Raw genomic sequence first — 22,227 nt, 5'->3', positions numbered from 1 at the left:
TGCCTCCATTTCTGCACATTTCAGGCTGCATAGTGGTGCAGCTTCCTCCTGGAATTGGCTCCAAGGTGACCATCTATATGTTTAGAAGAAAGCCAACTAACACTATGCTGCAAAACGGTCTCATGTACCCATTTAGCAGGCGGCCAGTCGCCTTCAGGAGCACCCATCTCCACCGTGCAGCCCGTCTGTTCTCTGCACGCCACCTGCAACCTGCCTCGGTACAGGACAATTTCCCGTAAGGCTTTGTTCCCTTTTTGTCCCCACGGTTGAATGCAGACATCAAGGATGCCATTTCCACGCTGCTGCTGCTCCATCATGCAGCAGTTCTTACACAGGTTGATGCACGGGGAAGGAGCCGCCAGGTGGCACCACGAGGCTGCGGCACGAGCGGAGCTGCTGCACCGCAAACTTGTGCAGCAATTTGAATCGCCACTACAAGTGGGGTCTGAAATCTAAACAAGGTCTGACAGCGTCATTGCTTGAATATTGTTTTATTACACACAACCAGTATTGTGATCTTACTGCTGTCCCGCTGGGTTTTTTATGGTTGCAAACTAACGGCACCTGCTGCTGACATCCCTTTAGCAGAGTGCTCATTTCACAACACAAATGAGGCTGCACACACTGATAAACCAACACGTCCTCTTTAGCGAGCTGCATTCTTTACAGGGTTAAGAGAACAAGTCTTGTTCCCTCTCCAAGAAAAGCTTCTGGAGTTTGGAATTTGCAGAGTAGCACCCAAATAAAACCAGCAACCTCTTCCCCTCAGCCCTTGGACCACAGCAAGCACAGCCTCACTCTGCCACCAAAGGGAGCCCCTGCACAGCTGAATGGGAGTTACACAGCTTCCAGGAAAGGATCTGAGCTCCCACTAAGGGTGAGTGGTGACAGCGCTCAACACAGAAAATGCTTCATAAAGCTCATATCAAACCCAGAGAACCCACACACAACAGACAGACACAGAGTGAAGTTAAGTTCATATCCATGCAGATAGCTGCCAAGGTCCATGAAGGGATTATTGGTGTGACAACGGTGATTAACTGTCAATTACGGTGATTGCTGTCAATTAATGTGTAAGCAGCAGACGTGCACATTAAAAGGTACAGGCTCAGACTTTCTCAACAGTAGCACTTGTCATGGATATCTGCTGAGACTCACAGTTAATCCATCTTTTCTCTTCCATGCTTGTGTCTTACCTTCTTAATAAAGGTGTTATAGAGAAAAAAGGCAATGCATGCTCTTCTGTTAACACGAAGGGTAACAACAGCAGTAGAGAATTAGAGGATACGAGCAGCTTGTTCACACATACTGATAGTGCATTCTATTCAATTCTTTTAGAATAGTGATGCCCACTTAAGACTGAGATGATTGAGATGAGCTGCCTGCAGAGGATACCAAAACATACAGCTGCAAGCAATGCCAGACTTCAGCTTCATATAAGCTCTTGAAAACAGTTTGGAAAATAAAAGTATCACTATCACTCCAGAAGCTTTCCTCCCTTTTGAAAAAAGAAGCCATCTGTGCAGAGCTGCCATAGCTTCTGAAGAAACAAATACAACCATTTGTAAACCTTGCACAACAGCACTGAAAATAACCTGCATCTTGCTCAAATGCATATCATACAAACTGAACAGTTACAGCTGTAGATCACTTGATTCTTTGAACATACTTGCAGCATACAGCAGACCCAGACCAGGGCAATGACATGCCAGACAGAAGTTAACATACATGGCTTTAAGAGAACCTTACACACAGTAAGGCAAGCGTTTCTAGGTCTGCACCTAGTATTTAAAGATACAGAATGAAGAACTTCTACTCATCCATCACATCTTTTATTTTCTGGTATCATTGTGATCATCTTTAAGGAAGCTGACGGACTGAGGAACGTACCAACTGCACTTCACGGATAACAACCACAAAAATAGAAAGCACCTATAGAATCTCTGGGTTTCACAAAACTAGTTTTCATTTATAACACTTAACGCAATGAGGTCAACCGCAACAAGTGAAGAAGCTATATCGGTAAAGTGCTATTTTTGTTAGAAGTGGCTAAAAAGCACAACTACAACAGACTTGAGTATTCGGTGGTTAGATTGTCGATGGCCTCAGGAACTTTTATTTCAGGCTCTGTGTTTTTTGATGAAACCGATGAGCCCGTTTGTTGAGCTATCATGAGATGTCACTGGAGCATCTGACTCCAACTCGGGCTCAATTTTCTTGGCAAGCTGCTTTCCAAGCTCAACTCTGTGTTTATAAAAGACAGAACAGAGAGGAAAAACAATTAGCGCTAACAATATAAAGCATGTTAAAAGGTGTGCCAGCAGAGAGTAACATGACAGTGAAAAAGTCAGTGCTCAAGAGTTACTGAACAAATGATTTAACCAAGTGCCATTCACAAAAAGCTGAAGTTCTCACAAGTAGAGCTGCCTCACTGAACAGACAACTCAAGTTACAGAACACTTATAAAGCTTTGTTTTGCAGTCTCTGCAGTGTTTTCCCCTTCAGTACTCATCTGTATTATGCAGCCAGTCCCAAAGCAGAAGATATTCACCTTGCTCCTGCTCAGTATTCAACACATCACTCAAAACACTGATTTGTAGCACTAAGACAATAAACAGCCAAGCTTTGGGACTGAAAGCTTTCTTCAGCACTAGAGAACTATCCTGATGAGATAAGAAACAATAATCTTCTAACTGCTCCAAGAAACGAAACTGGTTCTACAGCATAGTTTGTTCACCCTCCCCACATTCTCCATTTAGTTTAGATTCCATTCTCAGTTTTTCTAATACTGTAGAAAAAGCTCCTTTTATGCCTCACTCCCAATTTCAGATTCGATAGTAGCTTAAGTTTTTACTAGACAGATTCCAGTTTCTGCTACACTATTTAAGGTAAAAGAAAACAAAACCTCCTGTGCCTACCAAGTGTTTCAAGAGGTAAATTCTTGTCCCCCTATTTTAAAGGGGACATTATTTTCCCCTCTACTTCTCAGAGTATGAATTCAGCCCGCCCAACTATCTTCTTATTATTACTGTATCTTTTCTGCATTCATAGTTGGTTACTTATTTAATCTGAAAAGCAGAGATCACCAAACTAAGTTTAGAGTCATTACTCATGGCTGGACAAGGTTACAGTGATCTATTCCTAAAAAAAAAAAAAAAGTTTACATTTAAAACTATCCTACAATTGTTTGATTTAAATATCTCACTATTTTTCCATCACCTTCTCTAAAGCATGGCACATTAGGGAATACAACAGTAAGTATATAAGAAAGAGATCAAGAAAACTTACCCCCACTGATCATAGCTGTTAATATCCCAGACAACCCCCTGAACAAATATCTTGTGCTCATACATGGCTATAAAAAAGAAAAAAACAAAAACACAAAAACACATTTGATCAGTAACCTTACCATGAAGTCTTAAAGATCATTCACAACCTTAAGATCCATTTACTTACCAATGATTGCTCCCAAGGTGAATGGGTTGAGTTTTGTAAACATGATGGAATTGGTTGGGCGATTACCCTCAAAGACCTTTCAAAAACAATAGGTACATTATGGTATAGTGCATTGCAATGAGTTTCTGATGCAAGTTCCACATTTTCCCTACAGCCCACATAAATGTTTTTGTATTAATAGAAAATACAGAATCACAGATTCCTGAAAGCTTTAAAGGCTAACAGCTTTGTGATTGAAGCAGTATTTTCATACTCTGCACTTTTTCCCCATTGTTTATTAAAAGCAATGGCAAAATGGATCTCCAAGCACTGATACTATTACTACAGCTCTGGAAAGTGGCAAAATACAAACCTATGGGCACCAAAGAGACAGCTCTTATTTTTCCCTGAAATGCCTCAAAAGACTCCAAGTCATTATTTTTAATGGTAGTGCCACTTACAGGCTGCTCCACTACACCTGACAACCTTTAATACCACTTTCACTGCTGTCAAGACAGTAGCACTCAATAGCCACCTGAGGGCATGGCCCCCATTATACCAAGCTCCATCAAGCAGCTTAACACCACAAATCCCTCACTGCAGCAGTATCACTAATCAGGAGGAAACTGAAAAAAATGACAGAGCCTGCTTACCTTATGGGGAAGAAGCTTCTCCAGAGCATCTCCACTCAGTCCAGCTGCCTGCAGTTCCTTACGAGCTTCATCAGCAGTCTTTCCTTTCATCAAGGCCTCAGTCTGAGCAAGGAAGTTGGCCAAAAGGATCTAGGAGGTAGAGATGGATACATGAACTCAAGCTACTACTTCCTCAGATAGAAAAGTGATTCTCAGTGCCTGAATCCAGACAGATGTGCTCCAGTGACATGTCATATTTTTAATGCAATGGCAGTAAAGTGTGCTAATTTTGTGTATTACACCTGCCATTGCTTTTTACCGCAGTGCCACTGATTACCATTTCAACAGTGCATGCATGCAAAAACATCCAGGTTTGCTTTGAGAAATCCTGTCCCTGCTGGAATAGACAGCAAACATCCTAGTGTGAGCAAAGGAAGTTGCAGTTTGTATATCCCTTTCACAATGACTACCCTCTGTATAAAAGCAAAGTTAGACAACTATTATGTTTTTACTCTATGAAAGGTAACTTTGCAGTACAGCAACCCAATGGAAGATTAGGTTATTATTCCTTGCCTAACGTTCAATTGCAAGTTGGTGGGTGGCTTTTTCCTATCAGCTATAGTGAAAATAAACATTTTATCTACAAGAAACAGTAAAAACCATTTTCTCTTTCACGAAGCCATCTTGTAGCACAGTTTGTATTACAACTGAAGAAAGTGGCTGGTACAGAACCTAAACAACATTTTTAACCTGAAGTCACCACAGTGCTGAAGTTTGACAGGATATGCTTTTTCTGAATTATACAGCAAGTGATAAACCTGAACACTTGTTTCCACATAGGAACAGTGTAACACTACGTGTTTCCTTGAGAATCCTTAATTTGATAACTAAAACATGTTTTTAACATCTACACGGGAGGTTACAACCCTAAGCATGTTGGTAGAAAGAACTGCAACAGCATCTGAGGAAACTTTCACCAGCTGTGGTAATATGCTTCTTCCTACTCTACAAAGAGTTACACTCCTTCAAATTCCTACAAGGGAGCTCATCTCCACAAGCCTAGTTTATCAGCTCCTCCCAGCTGGAGGCCACACTGCTGATCTGCCTCAATAACTGAGCTTACTGCTCCTAAAGAACAAGAATTCCTCTAGACAACTAACTATAATTTGCATTTTTTCAAATCGGTTGCAAACATTCATGGAGCCTGCATGTATGGTTTTCAAAGCGACATTTAGAAACCAGGTGCACTACAATACTGGATAAGCTTCAGTGCCTTCAGTGACAAGAAAATATGAGTGTTCTGATAAAGATTTAATTACCTTGTGATGCAAACCATTTCTGACAGGATGCTGAGTCTGAACTGGGATCATGAAGTCACAGGGAATCATGCGTGTTCCTACAAGAAAAGCCATGTTCAGAGCCTTGCATCAGAAGAAAAATTAAAACAGTAAATTCTCACTTTATATTGAGTTATTGGTAGACTCAGCCACTTCAAAGATTTTCTAGGTCATGTATTAGGGTGAAATGACAATACAGCTCAATAGCTTCAGTTTTAGTTGACTCCCTGCATTCTAGGAAAGAAACCTACATCTTATGGCCTTACTAAACCACTAATTCAGAACAAAACAGTAGTGTCACACAAGCCTGGACAGAAGCCTAAGCCTATTTTCTAAACCGGTGTCAACTCTGTAGACTCTTACAGCTTTGTAGTCAGAATTAATTCCAAAATGAAGTAGTGAATAGTCTGCTTTACCCTGATGAATGAGTTGGTAAAATGCATGCTGCCCATTGGTGCCAGGCTCTCCCCACACAATAGGGCCAGTATTGTAGTCCACACGAGATCCTTTCTTGGTAATGTATTTGCCATTAGATTCCATGTCACCCTAAAAGGAAAGAGTACTAGTATCATTCTCACAGAACCATACACCATCAGTACAAGCTTCCATACATACTTGACTAATACATACAGCTGCGTAATTTATGGACACAAATTTAACTGACATTTAAAGAAAAAATATATCTAAATTACTTGAACAAACAATGATAGCCATTTGAAACCTTCTGCTCCAATTGAACCTTACCTGCTGGAAGTAGGCAGCAAAGCGGTGCATATATTGGTCATAGGGCAGAAGTGCATGGGTTTCACATCCGTAGCAGTTTATATACCACACCCCCAGCATGGCCAAGATTACAGGCACATTCTTCTCCAGTGGAGTGGTATGGAAGTGTTTATCCTATTAGACAAATCAAAAAGATCACATTTTCCTTGCAGCAATTGTAATACCTCCCAAATCTTTAAGCATTTTGTTTTATTTAACTACTGTTTTGATCCAGAGACTCCCAAAGCAGCATCAATTTAAAAGTACTGCTAGAGCACAGGAAGATGAACTTTGGAAGGCAGGCAGTTTCTAGTTACTGCACTAAGAAACAGATCTGAAATAGGCAGCCCACACTCACCATCCAGTGGCCTCCGGCAAGCAGGCTCTCAAAGTTGTCAAAACCTAATGATTGAAAAAAGAGTCAGTTTGAACTTACAGCTTAGATTTCATCTTCCTGGTAAAGGCAAGCATGGAACAGACTGAGGTTTTTTTTGTACACAGAAAGGTTCCCAACCACTGAGTTTAAAGTTATATTCTGACTTTGCACCTCAGTCTTATTAATGATTAAGGCATGGATGTCAGTGCAAGGCCAACTTCATGAAGCATACTTTACAAACTTCACCTAAACTCCATCTGGGGAGTGGGCAACTGGAAGGAAAACAAAGGCAACTGACATCTATTAGTCAAGGCTACTGTTTCCAGTTTCCCCACTTATTGCTACAGTGGAAAAGCTTGTCCAAAGTAAAATAGGCCAATGAAACAGGAATTTCTGCATCTGGGCTTGCGGATACACACCTAAAGTAAGGTCTTTTGAAAAAATATTTTAAAGAAAGGTTCTTCTTCCTTGTTCTCTTAAAAAGAAAAAAAACACCTTTGATTGTTTGCTCTATAAACTCTAAAACTAAATATTTTACTAATATTCTTTCTCACAGGAAGCCAGAAACCCTGATTGTCACATGTAAAAAAACCTATGGGATTGTGGTGAAACGTCTGACAATCAAAGCAGGAGCTCTACCTATGGTCAGGGAGCAGCTCTAGCAAACTGAGGATGCAAGATGAAGCAGCACAGACAGACTGACCCATCAGCAGTCAGCACCGTATCTGTCTGACAGCACAGATGAACAACTTATTGCAGACAAAACAGTGAGTGCCTGATGTTTATTTTGCTGTTCATGTACACTTTTCCCACGTGTGACAACTCCCGTTCACATCATTCCAAGAATTCCACAGCCAGTGTTTTTCTTTTGATGTCATTCTAAGGAAATTCCAACTTTCAACAATAACTTCATGGTCTCAGAATAATTACTGGAAAGGAATGATGAAGGAAGAGACACAGGGATGTAGAACAGCCTGTTCATCAAGAAAAAGCACTTCCCAGAGCTCTTTCACACACACTCTGTACTCGCCACCTGTGTTTGAGATATGCATCAAAGACACCAATGGTGCCATAAAGCACTAAGATAGGTGAGGAACAATTTAGAGGGTCATCTATGTTTGCTTCACAACCAACTGCAGATAGACTACAGGGTCTAGTGGTATATGAATGCTGTTTTTAGGAGAAGGAGTAGTGGAGCAATAAGTATATGATGGGATACAGAATTGTTTCCACTCTACACACAGCTCTCGTGCAGAATTTACAACGATTTTTTGATGTGTTTTGTGACATGCTGTCACAAATTTGATACTCTACTCTTAAGCAGTTTAGGCAAATCAGTTACAAGATTTAGTTTTCAAGATTGATGTGGCTTTACAAAAGCCAAGCAACTCTTGGCTATACAGGAAACTAAAGAGATAATCTGACCATTTCTGTCTGCATATGAGCAATTTCCAAGATGACGTTTAATAGTACTTCTGACATTTCCTTTGCATTTGATCGTTTCAGCACAAACATTCATCTACTTACAGACAAAACTGGGTAAATCTGTCCCAAATTTGATTCACAATCCAGTACCATGCAGTTATTTTCTAAGTACACTCCCCAAACCGATTCTTATCAGTTAATCACAGGAATACCTACCAATATGAAGGGCAATGGAGAGACCAATGGCTGACCACAGAGAATAGCGACCACCAACCCACTGAAAACAAAAGAGTGGTTTACACAGGAGAAGCACAAGGCTCTGAAATTCAAACTTATTCAAGCTACTACAAAATGGCAGCATGCTTAGACTGCTTTCAGCAAAATATTATTTTCGCTGACAATCCAGTACACACCACATGGAAAAGTCAAGGGGACCTTACAGCAGCCCTTTAACAAATATTTGAGTATGCATTTATTTGAGGATGTGAAGTCTTCTACCTGGTCTAGAGGCTATGATTTACATGACATCTGCTGAAGCACTTCCTTTCAGAATGCCTACAGCTCACTTTGAAATACAAGCTTAAATTTAGTATTAACTATTTTCCTACTATTTATGCTCTATAAGTACAATCTGCTTCAGCAAGGCTTTGACATTATTTAGGGAAAGCTAACACTCTAAGTAAGTTATAAACTACAGCTATAAAATCTATTTTGTCAGACACAGTCAATGAGACAAACCAAACTGATTTGAAGCAGAAGGGTCAAGGCTAGATGCACTATACTTAACATATGCATGTGCTATAAAATATCAAACTTAAGACTCCTGTTTCTAATGTTTGACCTTTACAGGCGTAGATTATATACAGCAGACCCCAATGGTCAAATGTCACAGCTTATAATAACTAGGAATAAGGTAATACTTCTATCTCCTATTACCCAGAAGATGATTAGTCAGCCAACATAGAAGGCCCTTCTTCAGACCACTAAACCATTCCGTTAAAATCCTGTTGTCAAAGACAAGACTATTCTACCTGTTAGGCATGCTCTTAGTTTGTTTCAGTCACAACTTTCCACATGTTTCAGTGCTAAGAATACAAGTACTATTTTGGGGGGAATTTTTTTTGTTGTTTCATTTTTGTCAGTTACATCTAGTCAAGATTTTTCATAAATAAATTCAGTTATTCTAATAGACATTCTAGCTGTAATGGGTATTCTAACTATGGCACAACATCAAAGCTTTTACTTACATCCCAGAACTCAAACATGTTCTCAGTGTCAATTCCAAACTCCTTAACTTTAGGCTAGAATAAAAAAAAGTACAGAAGATTAAAACAGTCTCCAAAATTTTCATGTCCAATAAATATGAAACACAAGTTTGGAGCCTATGAATACCTTCTACTTTAAAAATACATCGCTTCCATCACAGATATAAAACCTACTTACATTTCCAAATAGCACTATCACCATTCAGCAGTTCTGAATGCTAAGACATACACTCCTTACATGAGAATTACAATATAGTTAAAACTGACACTCTCTACATTGGAAGTGCCTGGAGTGGAAAAAGGAACTTCACATCAGATGACTTAACAACCCCCCACTTACTACAGAGTCTAATTGCTGCAACCCTTTCCAACTCAGTCTTTTTTTTTCCCCATGAAATGCCACATCAGTGCAAATCATGTTCATTGCATGTAACATTGGCACAAGCTACCTGCATCACTTCAGCAAGTATATGAAGAGTTTAAGAGAACCATTTGTTTATAGAGAAACTGCACACACACCCACACTTAAGAAAAAGCAGGTACCCCTCTTAATAACAGAAAGCACTTATGCTTGAAGTATCCATCATTTCAGATTTACAAAGCTCTAGAAGAAAAAGTACATCTATAGTGGTGATGCACTTCAGTACTCTGGAAGTTCCAATTATTTTTAGCAGAATAAATGCATTATTTCAATAAGAAGCTGAACTGGAACACCATTACTTGAACACCAATAAGGGCTTCCTTACTTGATTTACAAGGAGACTACCTTAAAGGTACACAGAAGAAAGTCTAAATAAGATAATTATTAAATAATACTTACACCATTGGTAGACAAGGCAACAAAATGCTTGGCCACAGCAGAAGGCTTAATAAAAAAATGAAGACCATTAGATCTGGAACGCTAATTATTTTCATTTCTTGTTATAAAATCAACGTGCTACTATTTTACATATAAGAAAAAAAGGGTTTACTATCATTTTTGCATTTATCAACTTGAAATCATCTTATTCACATTCACTAGAAGATTTGGCAAAGAAAGTGCATTCTGACAATGTTCTCACGAAGATCTCTCACTGGAAGTAGACGCTATTTGGCTATTTTTCTTCCAAGTACGTAATCAACCTGCTGCATAACTAATGCCGCTGCCAAACACTTCAACTCTGTAGCACCCCTCCCTGCTAGGGAGGAAAATCATGTGCAACTGCAACTGATAAACCTCAAGCTAGAGATTTAGACTTTGTTCTTTCAGTGACTGTTTTGGCAAACTTCTATAATGAGAAACTTAAAAGCCCAGTTTTTAACCTAAGCACAGCTATTCTGACTAGAACATTAACTACTAACATATTAACTACCTGAGCAAGCACTATTTGCTGCTTCTTTTAAATGTTAGAAACAGGATGAAGTAAGTTAAATACAAGGTTCATATTCGAAGCGCAGCTGTGTGCTACAGTGTTATTTCAACCATCATTTCAATTCCAGTTTTGAATGACTTATCAAGAATTGGAAGACAGTGACATGCAGACACCGTATTCTTCAATTTCCATGTCATTGGTACCACCAAACCATTAACCAACTCTAAGACAGATACTATCATGTTATTTAAAGGCAGGATTTGGGAGAAAAAACAATGTTGACAACACAAAACTTGTTTCATGACTTCAGTCAGACAGCTTGTCACTAACCGTGATGCACTTCAACATTCTGTAATGCATTTGCTAAGCTATGCAGCTTACATTTGGGCAGTTATTGGCTCTGCTCCAAAGCTTGCTTGAAATGACTAGGGAGAAACCGCATAACAGGAATCGGTTGCATTCTGTTACGTAACCCAAGTATTAGACTTACATCCTTAGCAGCATTGAGGAACCACTCTTTGGCCGTTACCGCATTGGTGATAGTTTCTTGGGTGGTGAAGGTCTGAAAAATCAGACAATGAAAACATTTTACACTTAAAATTCAAACAAGTTCAGGTTGTTAAGATACCATTTAGAATTGCCCTGCTGTGGTTATCTGGAATAGGGGCTCATAACAGACTGCTGTTGCCACACTCCAGACAAAAAAAAAAAAAAAAAAAGCAAGCTTATCAAACCAATTTAATCTTTATGCTGGAACTGGGATCACTACTCCCCATTTCCTTCCCTCCTTAGTTTAAGCTTTCTACTTTAGCATTACACTAAAGTTTTATCACTCAATTAAAAAGGAAATAATTGAGCTTCAAAACAAGACAGTTCACCTGAACTGTCCTCTTGATCTCTAATTCCTCCTCTTCCATGAAGCAGCACTCATTTCTGCTAGAAGTATTCTGCTGATTAAACATTTTCCTGCTTCATGAAGTGTACAAAGTTCAGTCATGCAGATCTCCAAAGACCTACAACCATTCTGATGTACTCAACCATCAAAATCTTCCTTTAAGAGTGAACGCTACATTCGACCTCATATCTCCAGACATATTTCATTATGAAACACAAGTCTGTTGTGGCAAACAAACACAGAAAAAAAGCCATTCATCCTCTTCCAAAGATATTTAATTATCCAAGTACAGCTTGGCAAATAGAAACTGAAGTGTTACTCTTACTCTGGCAGTCTTCTAAGGCTTTGAACCATGATGCCTGAACTCAATTACTCAAAACTGACCATTAGCATTACTTTGTGAAGTTTTCTTATTATTCCATAAGTTGCCCTGCCACAGTATTGCCAAAATAAGATAATGAGCACCAGAGTAGAGCACGGCCAGCATTACACACATCCATTTACTGCAGATTCTGTCCTCAATGCTAAGAAGGGCCTAGTGTGCTTCAGAAATGAAACAACCCAAGTTACATAATAAAGAATTATGTCTTCAGTTTCCTCTGATAAGAGAGAAGCAATATGTTCTAGCCTGCATTTCTCAGACAATGATGGTAGCTAGCAATTAAGCATAAATTTAAACAATAAGCATGCTAACAAGATGAGACTTAAAAGGCAGCTATTACATCTGTACTCAAAAATGAAGCATCATCTTAAAAGTTACCATCAGCCTGTCTTGTTCAAAAAGCAAGAAGTTGTGTATTTATAGTGCCCAAGGAAGCCAGCATTTACATTATTTAAGGTAGCAGTAAAAGAGCTAAAACAGAATGAAGATTCCCAGACAGAATGCAGCACTACTGACCAATTAACTGAATCACTTTCAGTGCTTGAGTACTGTACCCCTGAATATTTCATTAGCAATACAAGCTTTAATTCCAAGCTTAAGAAGAACTGGAGCAATCCTTTTTAGAAACAGTTCATTCTACAGACATCTGGTTTAGATCTTCCTGTTTTCACTGAACCCTTCATCACTTGAAAAGTCATACTAGTGATGTTATTAGACATACCTTTGATGCAATGATGAAGAGTGTGGTTTCTGGGTGAAGTTCAGCCAGGGTTTTGGCTATATGAGTACCATCAATGTTAGACACAAACCAAACACGTGGACCTCCCTTGGAATATGGTTTCAAGGCTTCAGTCACCATCAGAGGCCCCTAGAGAGAAGCAACAGTTAGGTTGTCTTAACTGCATATATGCACACACAAAAAAAGATGAAAGATATATACAACTCAGGAGCTTACCAAGTCAGAGCCACCAATCCCAATATTGACCACATCAGTCATAGCTTTTCCAGTGTAACCTTTCCATTCACCACTACGGACTTTCTAATGGGGGGTGGGAAAGAACACAGTAAGTATTTCATGCTATTTGTATGTTGAAATTAACAATTCTAACACTGGAAGCAGGCAGTTTTCAAGTACTATTGTAGAAAATCTACTTAAAACAACATGGTTTTATATGGTATTTATATGGTATTTATATACCTTCTTTGAAGCAAGTGTTAACTGAGTGTCTAGCTAGCAGTTAGAAGTTTAACGCACATATTTACAACAAAATGCAAAGTTAAACCTTGCCCTCCTGAATCTGAACTACTATAGCATTCACAACAAGTAGAAAAGCAAAATAAGACAAGCTAAAAATTAAAAAACGTATAATAATCTCAGATATTGAATTATTTGCATGACATTCTTGACTCAAGGGTTTTTGTTTTTTAGGTGTCCTTAATTAGCAAAATCACTTCTAATTAAAGTGGAAAACTTTATCATATTAATAAAGCCTTGGAGGTAACACCTACGGGCAAACTAGGCATTTAAAAAGCTTCTCTACTGCATATTTTTGTATGTTTTGCATTGAAATTTCTGGAGTTTTGCTCTGAAGCATATGGAGTTCTCTGCTCTATTCTTGCTGGTTTTTAAACAGTTACCGAGTCCCAGCAAGAAAAAATACCATCATTAAGCAGTATCAAAAAACTGCACTAGTTTCTGTCCATTTAGTACTACCCATGCACTAAATCCCACATAGCCAGTATAGATGTTGCCAGTTTTTAAATTCCATCTGCTTAGGTGAGTCAACTAAAACAAGGATCTTCGTTATCTTTCTAAATATGCTGCTTAATAAGATTTATTTTAAAACCTGCTTTGGAAGTGATATTCCAACTGATGATTAACAGCACAGTAAGTCATTCCTAGAGCAACTATAATTCCACACTTGAATCAGTAATGTTAGAAGCTTGCACAAAGAAGCAGAGAACAGACTGTGAATCAGCCTACAACCAGCACTTGACAACATGCATATAAGGGAACTTGACTGATTACAGTATATGAAAAGTAAGTTATGGTGGTACTTGATACCTGGCAGAAGTGTTTCATTTTGTCCAACACTTTGTTTACTTCTGGAACAACATCTTTCCCATCTACATGTATTGGGGTATTGGAACGATTTCTCAGAGCGATGTGAAGCACAGCTCGGTTCTGAAACAAGAGGGAAAAAAAGGTGCAAGTCAGAAGTAACTCCAAAGTGTCCCATCCAGAAAGTAGTACAATCTTAAACACCATCAAAAATTCTTCAGATTAACTGAAACTGGCAGCAGTCATTTGTGCGTATGTGTAATGGAAATGCTGAGTCACAGCTTGAAGCAGTGATTGAGCACCTGGTGGGAAGGCAGGGCCATGCAGTGCACCTGAGTGACCAGAAGGGGTGAAGCCAGGATGCACCCCTTCCCAGCCCTCATTTAAAGGTTGTCAGAGGAGGTGAGAGCATCTCTTGCTGGAGATTCCTGCCTACCTGCGGCCTTCCAAAGGTAAGCAACTCTTTTCCTTCATTTCTGTGGCTGCTGCATTTGGGCTCGTTCTCATTTGCTGTAGCCAAAGACTTTGCCACCCTGCTATTATCATCCCATTATAGCATTACAGTACATATACACACACCTAATCACCCTCACTTCAACTCAATCAGTGCAGAGAGCTCACAATCTCACAAATTAAACAAATCTGTTATTTTAACTACTTTAAAGAGAGCACTCAAGATCCCTTACAAAGCATTGAGTACTCAAGGCTCAGAATTCAGCAATACTCAAGTCCTAGTAACACTTTTTTTCAGTCCTACAAAGAATCAGTTTTTCTATTAATAAGGATTCAAATAAAATAAAACAGTTTATTTCTTTGATATTTTCTGTTATCCAGGAGTCCCTCCCATACACACAGACAAATATGAATTATTTTTCATCAAATGCAGAGATGCAGTAACCACATTGTTCTATTCACTGGCCACAATTAAAGGTCCCTTGAATATCCTGCACATCAGATACACAGCAGCTGCTATCTATGGGGAAAAAAAGCAATCCTGTTAGCAGAGAATGAGCATTGCAGCGTGTATGCTGCCGCAAGTCAAAGCACCAAAATCTGACTTCTGACTTGCCTGTTCAGGAGCTTATGGTTTTAATCTAGAGCAAAGGAGCTGTAGTCAATACTAATGAATAAACTAAATAACTTGTCTCCTGTTTCATTGTTCCTCGTTAAAATGAGAGGCACTGAGAGACAAAGACCACACCAATAATATACTCTAACAAGGTATCACTTCAATACAAAATACTCATTATAAAAAAAAACAACTGAGTTTGTGGTTTCAACTGTTAATAATGAAGATGTATGTGCTTAAATGTGGAGCAAACAGGTTTGTTGCGGGTTTGTTTTTTAAACTCCAAGTCATGGAATGCTATTACTTTATGAATACTGACAGTATAGAATCATAGAATCACCAAGGTTGGAAAAGACCTAAAAGATCATCCAGTCCAACCGTTCACCTATTACCAATAGCTCCCTCTAAACCATGTAATATATCTATGCTATCTATCTATCTACCCATGTAACATATCTAGCTTAACAGATTTTTCTTCATCAAGACAAGTACTGGCATTCAAACTACTGCCTGCTGTTATACAAAAAATACTTCCTAAATTCTGGTAGGCAGTAAAGAACACCCTCTTAACAAGTGATCAGATACATGCTACCTTGTAATGCACTGCTTCTGCAGCATATCAGGCTACAGTCTCTAACTCAGCAGGACAAACACCTGGCAATATCATGCTTGAGCGTGCTATAAAGAATTTCCGCATAAGGACCAACCAAGCAGTCAACGCCTGCAGCACCAAATACTGACATGTCTTAAATACTTATAATATCTAAAGAATGCCGTAAATCAGCATAAGAGTAATGGACAAGTCAGCTCTCGCCACTCTGCAGCACCCTTCTGTCTGGCTGCTCTAGGTTTATTCCATCATGCTATTTGACAGCAATCTGGCCTCATCAATATTTCATAATATTGATCATCATTCATCCATGTGTTCATACTCCATAACCAAATCAATTTGCTATTTATTCTACATTAATAGAAAGTGATTTTTACCAAATTTAATTTCAAGTCAAATTCTGACCAGAAATGGGAAGTAGCCTGAAAAAGACCGGTCATCATGTAGTTTACTGTTAAATCAAGTCACCATATTCAGACAGTACTGAAGTATGGAGCTGGCAGCTGAAACCAAACACAGTGTTAGTGTGTTCAAGTACTACTGGGGCAAGTACATCCTTCTGTCAATCTTCTGTCAATCTTCAGTCACAAAATTTGCTTTCTGGTAAACAGTGATGCAGTTCTATCCCCTGTATGTCCTAGTGAATATCTAAACATCATTATAATTCTCAGATCTACAGATAGCAATAGAGCCACCTATTTCAAGAAGACAGGTTATTTTTTTAAAGACACTTCATAGTCTCTACTGGTAGAAGTACCCAAAATTAAACAGCTTCAGTAATCCAGAACAGAAAGCCTTACACAACCTTATTCATGTTTTCTTCTGTCTTTGTAAGAGCTGTTGAAATTTCTCATGTAAGTAATGAACAAACATTACAACCACCTTCAGCATTTCAAAGTAGCAATTACAGTAAGTTTTCCAAAGACTCAGCTCTTAGATGCACCAACATCCACAATTACACACGCACAAGTGAAAGATCCACAGACAGAAATAGCCTTACCTCAGTGAAGTTGATCTTCTCCCCGCTGAACATTTGTTCTCTGGCACTTTCCACACCCCTTGACTTCGCCTGAGTAAAGTAAAAATAGATTCCTCTTAAAAATAGCAAGAAGTCAACATGTGCTGCAAAGGTCCAGCTAACAGAGAGTAAGCATTTACCACAAGACAGCCAAAGAGAAACTGTTTGCTAGAGTGGTAAGAGTTACAGTTACAGGTAAGAGTTAACTTTCCTACAACACTGAATTAACTAAATAATTTTGTTTACTTACCAGTTCGATCAGCATTTTCATCACTTCTTCTGTAACCAGGTTCTTTGAATAGTCCAGTAAGATATCCCCATGATCAGTATTCAGAGTCAGGCTATCAAAACAAACATTTCAGTTAATTGCATATTTATGACAAAACTTCAACAATGACAACTCTGCAAGTTCAGTAACTTAAACGCCAGTTGGTGTAAGTTAGTAAAGAGGACCTGAGAGACCAACTGGCCCCGTAAGTTCTGTAAGATGACTTACTGAACAGTACATCATTTTAACTGAAGATTGCTGCTTCAAACAAGTTATTGTGCCCATTTTCTGCCTGTAAAAATACAAACAATGAAGTATCTTCAATGCATAGCTGCATAATCATATCCTGTTGCACCGAGCCACTCGCCTTCTCTAGAAATTATGTTTTTTCCTAATACATGATAGGTAAAAAAAGCTCATCGCAACCTTCTGCTGCTAAGAAAACCAAACTGCTTTCAGTTACATACAGATCATTTCAACAAATCCAGACATACTTTCTCCTATGGTGATATGAAAAGAGCTACTTCCATGTCTATACAACTTCACAGAGAGAAGTTACCTGCCAAGCACAATGCAGAGCTATATCCTGTTTGTGCAATGCACAGCCTTGCTACGCTCACAGCCTCAGAGAATTCCCCATACGATTTTACCATCCCTTATCTGAGAGCCATACACAAGCATTTCAGAAGACAAACACCTCAGGTTTACATCCAAGGTAAAACTTTGACACAGCAGTCTGTCAGAAGTCTACTAAGCCCTTTCATATTCACTAAACTTATACCTAAATGAGAATTTATACAGCTCCCCTATTGTCCTCTACTATTTTTTACCAATTTCTTTGCACTAATTAACAACTTAATGAATAAATACATTTACTCTGAACTCACACATCTAAATCATTTGGAAAACTTCAGACAAAAGCACAGCAGGTAACTTCTTAGTAACTCTCACTTCTGCTCCACGTGCCTGACCATAGGAAGTTGCATGTACCTAAACTGATGGTATTTCTGCCCTGCTTTCTTTCCCAACATTGAGGCCCCATAACATTTACTGTTATTTCTGTGATATCTGAGCGAGGAACTTCACAGGATGAAACACGGCATAGTTGCTATTCCAAAAAGATATGATGGAGCAGGCAGCAATCTGGATGGGAAGAACGGGATGGATGGAATTCATAATAACAACAATCAGGCCTGGACACCTTGCTGCTTTCAATAACTTGAAGAAAAATACCGTGAGAAACTGCATCCAGGTGGCATCCCAAGACATTATGCAAGAAGTAGCAGCAGTGGCTACCAGTGAACACAACCAATTCCCCACTTCCCACACCAGGCACAAAACAGGCACACATCTTAATCTCACCCTGAACTCTTGAACCAAGTTCCACCCTTTCTTTAAACAGAAGCACAAAACCCTTCAGCTCAGCTGCATTCTGCTACACTATCCATTTTGCAATGCAACACCTGAAGGGAGCACCGCCCCGGTGAACAGCACTTGTCACATAAGCCACATCCACAGCTCAGTCACGCAGCCTGTCAATGGGAAGTGGAGGGCTCACCATGAGTAGAAACTCACCTTACACCTGAGCAGCACAAGAAGCTCAAGGTGTGCTCTACAGGTCTGACCACACTGCATTAGGGAGAGGACGTGCAAGTATTCACAAGTGGATACAAAACAGGAGGAAAGGGTCTATACTGGTAGGACACAGCCAGTCAGTGTTAGATTCCTACAGTAACACTTAACAGCTATGGAGCCAAAATGAAAACAGCCGATTTGATTCAGCTCTCCTTTGTCCCATGGATATCAGGAGATTCAGTCTGTTGGGATGTCTGGGAGATACGGAAAGCTCACAAGCAGAACATTATTTCCTACTGAAAAGAGTTTTAACTATGAGATTATTAAAACTGCTCTTCTCATAGTTAAGCAACACCCTGTTAGAAGAGCCAGATAAAGTCAATGGTCCAAAAACTTGGTGCACCTTTTCCATCCCTGCAAAACGGCTGTGTGGAACCTCACGTGGATGAGCTCAAGAGGAAAGAAGTCACTTGGCCTGGGATGCTGAAGGAAGCGCTGACACGTGCAACAAGTCCTACCTCTGCATTTAAGAGCAGAAGCTCACGTTATCTGCACTGCCCGGGCTTATATGGAACAGAACATCAGCGATGCACCTCCACACACACACAGAGACCCTCCTGACCGCTGTACAGCCCAGCAGCCTGCAAAGCTTTTAAAACAGCAGTGCCATTGTACGGACCGGGGGAACCAAAGGCTCTCACACTGCTTCCACGTCTTACTTCCGTTAGGAGAAAAACGAAACAAAAAATACGCTGTGTGCAAGGTGCCGGGTACTATGCGGGCTGCACGAGTCAATGCGATCAGGGCTGCTCCGGGGTGCGGGCGGCTCAGCCCTGATCCCGGCAGCCGGGGTTGGCTCGGGCCGTGCCCGCAGTCATCTTATCGCGGGGCTTTTCATGACTAAGCACGCGGCCGTGAGATGGCCGCCCCACACTGCGCAGCCGGCGCTGTGCTGCCCGGCACGTACCGCTGCAAGGATGAGTCAAGGACGAGCACGCGCGGCCGACGCGCTCGGGGCCGCCGGAGCAGCCCCCCTCCTCCCCCGCCCCGCTCCATCCCCGCAGCCCGCCCTGGTGGCGCTGTGAGCCCGGCACCGTGTGCCCGGGCACGAACGGCCGCCGTGCGCTCAGCTCGGACGGGGGCGGCCGCCTCTGAGCTGCCCCCGGAGCGACACCGAGACGGCGGCCCTTCTCCAGCCCGGCCTTACGTGCACAGCGCGGCCCAGCCAGGCCTCGGGGCCGCCTCATGAGGGCGCATCTCCGCTTACCGCCAGCCCCTCCCGTAGAACCCCCGGAACGGGCCGCAGGACGGGAGCCCCGCGCGGCCCCGCATCGCCCCGCTCGGCTGCGGGGAGGTGGGTAAGGGCTGCCTCACCTGAACTTCTGGAAGCGGTCCTTGTCGCTCTCGAACAGCTGCCGCAGGACGAGCTTGGAGGCGTTGGCCTTGTGCCACTCGAGCAGCTTCTTGAAATGGGGGTCTGCAGACAGCGCCATGCCGGGGACCGGAGAGACACAGAGGGGACGTGCGGCTGCGGGCACGGAGAGTAACGCGGCCGCTGCCGCCCCGCCTTTATAGCAGCGAGCCCGGCCCCGCCCCGGCTCCTTCCCCTCTGCGATTCCCTCCCTGCCATGCTGGGGTGGGAGCCGGGCTGGGGCGGTGCGGGGCGCTGCGCTGCGTGTCAGCGGCTCCTGGGCCGGCAGCGATCGCGGCGACGCGGAGATGCGGCCCGTTATAAACCTGCGCGGGCCCGGAGCGGCCTCGTGGGGTTCCGCTGAGCTCGGCGGTTCTTTTTTAACCAGCCCGGCCTGGATTCAGGCTGTCCGCGCGGCGCTGCCCGGCTGAGAGCAGCCCGGCTCAGGACAGCCGGCCTTAGGGCAGCCGTAGCGCTCCGAGCTCCAGTTGGCACCGAGGCATCGAAATCCGCGAGCAGCTGAGCAGCATCTCGGGCCGCATTCAGACATGTCGGTGCTGCGCCTCGCCCCGGCCGTTACATAAGGGCTCTCCCGAGGGCAGGTTGGGGCGGGCGGCGGCTGCTGGTTCTGTGGCAGCACACGGGCGTACAAAGGCGTATGTCAAACTGGAGATTATGCTCCTGGGGCTTAGGTGGATAAATCCCGGTGAAGTCATATTCTAAGTACATAAAGCCCCTTTGTGGAGCTGAGCCGAAATCGGAGTCACTGAGCGTGAACTTGGCACAGATTGCTACAATCACAGCCCAAGCCTGCAGCAATAGAACCAACGTCTTGTTCCTCACTCAAAAAAATACTCTGAACTGATCCTTAATTATGTTATCAAACGTGTACTTTGGTCACTGTGACAATAAACTGGTCCTTCCCTCAATCAGAGCACGTTTGCTGTTTCTGGGGTTTGGGTTTTTGTTTTTAATCTTAAAACAGCTGTTTAACAATCCAAAAGACTTTTCCTTCAGCATGAGAAATCTTGAACATTTTAAGTTTTCAGGTTTTTTTTGTTTGTTTCTGTTTTTTGCATTTTAAGAGGCTGCGCTCATCCAACTTCAGGTTCATCTGACCTAAATCCAATGGTCACTTCACATCCCAAATCTACAACCATTCTCCTCATACTTCATTTTACACATGCAAGAATGTATGAGTGCAGGTAATCAGTAACAACATATTAACTCTGGTTCACAATACAGGCAATAACATCACACTCTTGCTACTAATTCAACCTTCTAAAATGCTTATTTTGTTACCCATTACTACAGTGCATGCTGTTCACATGCTGCAAGTTCCATTTGCTTTCTTACACAATACTATAAGATTTCAAAATGTTGTCTTCTCTCCTCTAATCAACCTAAACTTTCAACATTTGTATTTTCTTTTCTTGTGTGTCCTTTGCAGCCAGCACTTCCTTGCTTCCTGCCTTCTATCTCTGGGCTACAGGGTGCACACTCCTCAGGAAGTTCTAGAGTTCAAATGATTCCTGCAGCACACTATGCAAATTTTATGACACACGACAAAGATATCCAGGTCAAGGTCCTAATTTTAATCTCTAAAGACCACAGGATAGAGTTTGTAGCTGTTGCAAGTGTTGCTTGTCACTCCGTAAGCTGTGTGACAGCTGACCACTATAGGGACAGCAAGGCCTTGTCTACACTGAAAAGATCAATTGTAGGCAGCAGGAGGAGGATTTGGACTTGGGAGGTTCAGAAGTTGAGACAGCTGCTTCTTTGACAGCTGCTACCTACAACTGTCCTACCAATTAAAGATTAATTCTAAGGTAACTAGATGGAAGCCATCATTTAGAACAAAGACAGAACCTTAGACTAATGGAAGATGGTGTGAACACAGTGATGCTTCAGCTCTTGCAAAGTATCTGTCTGAAACATGTTCTCATTCCAAAAAGGCCAAAGGCTATCATAGCGAAGGATGACACCCTTTGGGGCTAAGAAAGGATATTTTAGTAAAGGATATTCTGTAATTGATGGAAATCCATTATCTGACCTATAGGGTACAATGGTGGATTTACCATTTTACAAATGCCAGCCTCCATTAACAACAGCTGCACAATGACCTACTTATTAAGAAAGACAAGTGAAAGTTCCATTCTGGAAGACAGCTGCATAGAAATTAATATTACTAAATGAATGTGTAGAGCCCAAATACTTCTGCCTCCAGCAGTTATGCCAGAAAGGTTAAGCGGCATGTTTAATAGATAATCTCTATCATTAATTTATCAGAAGGAACCAAGTGGCTAATTTCCTTAATTGAAAATTTCCGGCATGCTAGGAATTTTTCATATAT

At 41.3% G+C, this 22,227-nt stretch overlaps 1 protein-coding gene across 1 annotated transcript; it reads right to left on the bottom strand.

The window, feature by feature from the left end:
* Window positions 1-475: 475 nt before the first annotated feature.
* Window positions 476-20,297, bottom strand: GPI (glucose-6-phosphate isomerase). Its single transcript, XM_015874066.1, has 18 exons — window positions 19,838-20,297; window positions 16,871-16,961; window positions 16,603-16,671; window positions 13,927-14,046; window positions 12,817-12,900; window positions 12,583-12,729; window positions 11,075-11,146; window positions 10,053-10,097; window positions 9,215-9,268; window positions 8,184-8,244; window positions 6,525-6,568; window positions 6,149-6,301; window positions 5,821-5,950; window positions 5,387-5,463; window positions 4,089-4,217; window positions 3,457-3,532; window positions 3,289-3,355; window positions 476-2,244 (listed from the first exon to the last, which is right to left on the bottom strand). The coding sequence occupies exons 1-18, from the start codon at window positions 19,954-19,956 to the stop codon at window positions 2,121-2,123; spliced, it is 1,662 nt and encodes a 553-aa protein (XP_015729552.1). The 5' UTR covers window positions 19,957-20,297; the 3' UTR covers window positions 476-2,120.
* Window positions 20,298-22,227: the final 1,930 nt, after the last annotated feature.

The sequence above is a fragment of the Coturnix japonica genome, chromosome 11, assembly GCF_001577835.2.
Source record: "Coturnix japonica isolate 7356 chromosome 11, Coturnix japonica 2.1, whole genome shotgun sequence".
NCBI lineage: Eukaryota > Metazoa > Chordata > Aves > Galliformes > Phasianidae > Coturnix > Coturnix japonica.
This window is presented reverse-complemented; position numbering and strand designations above follow the sequence as displayed.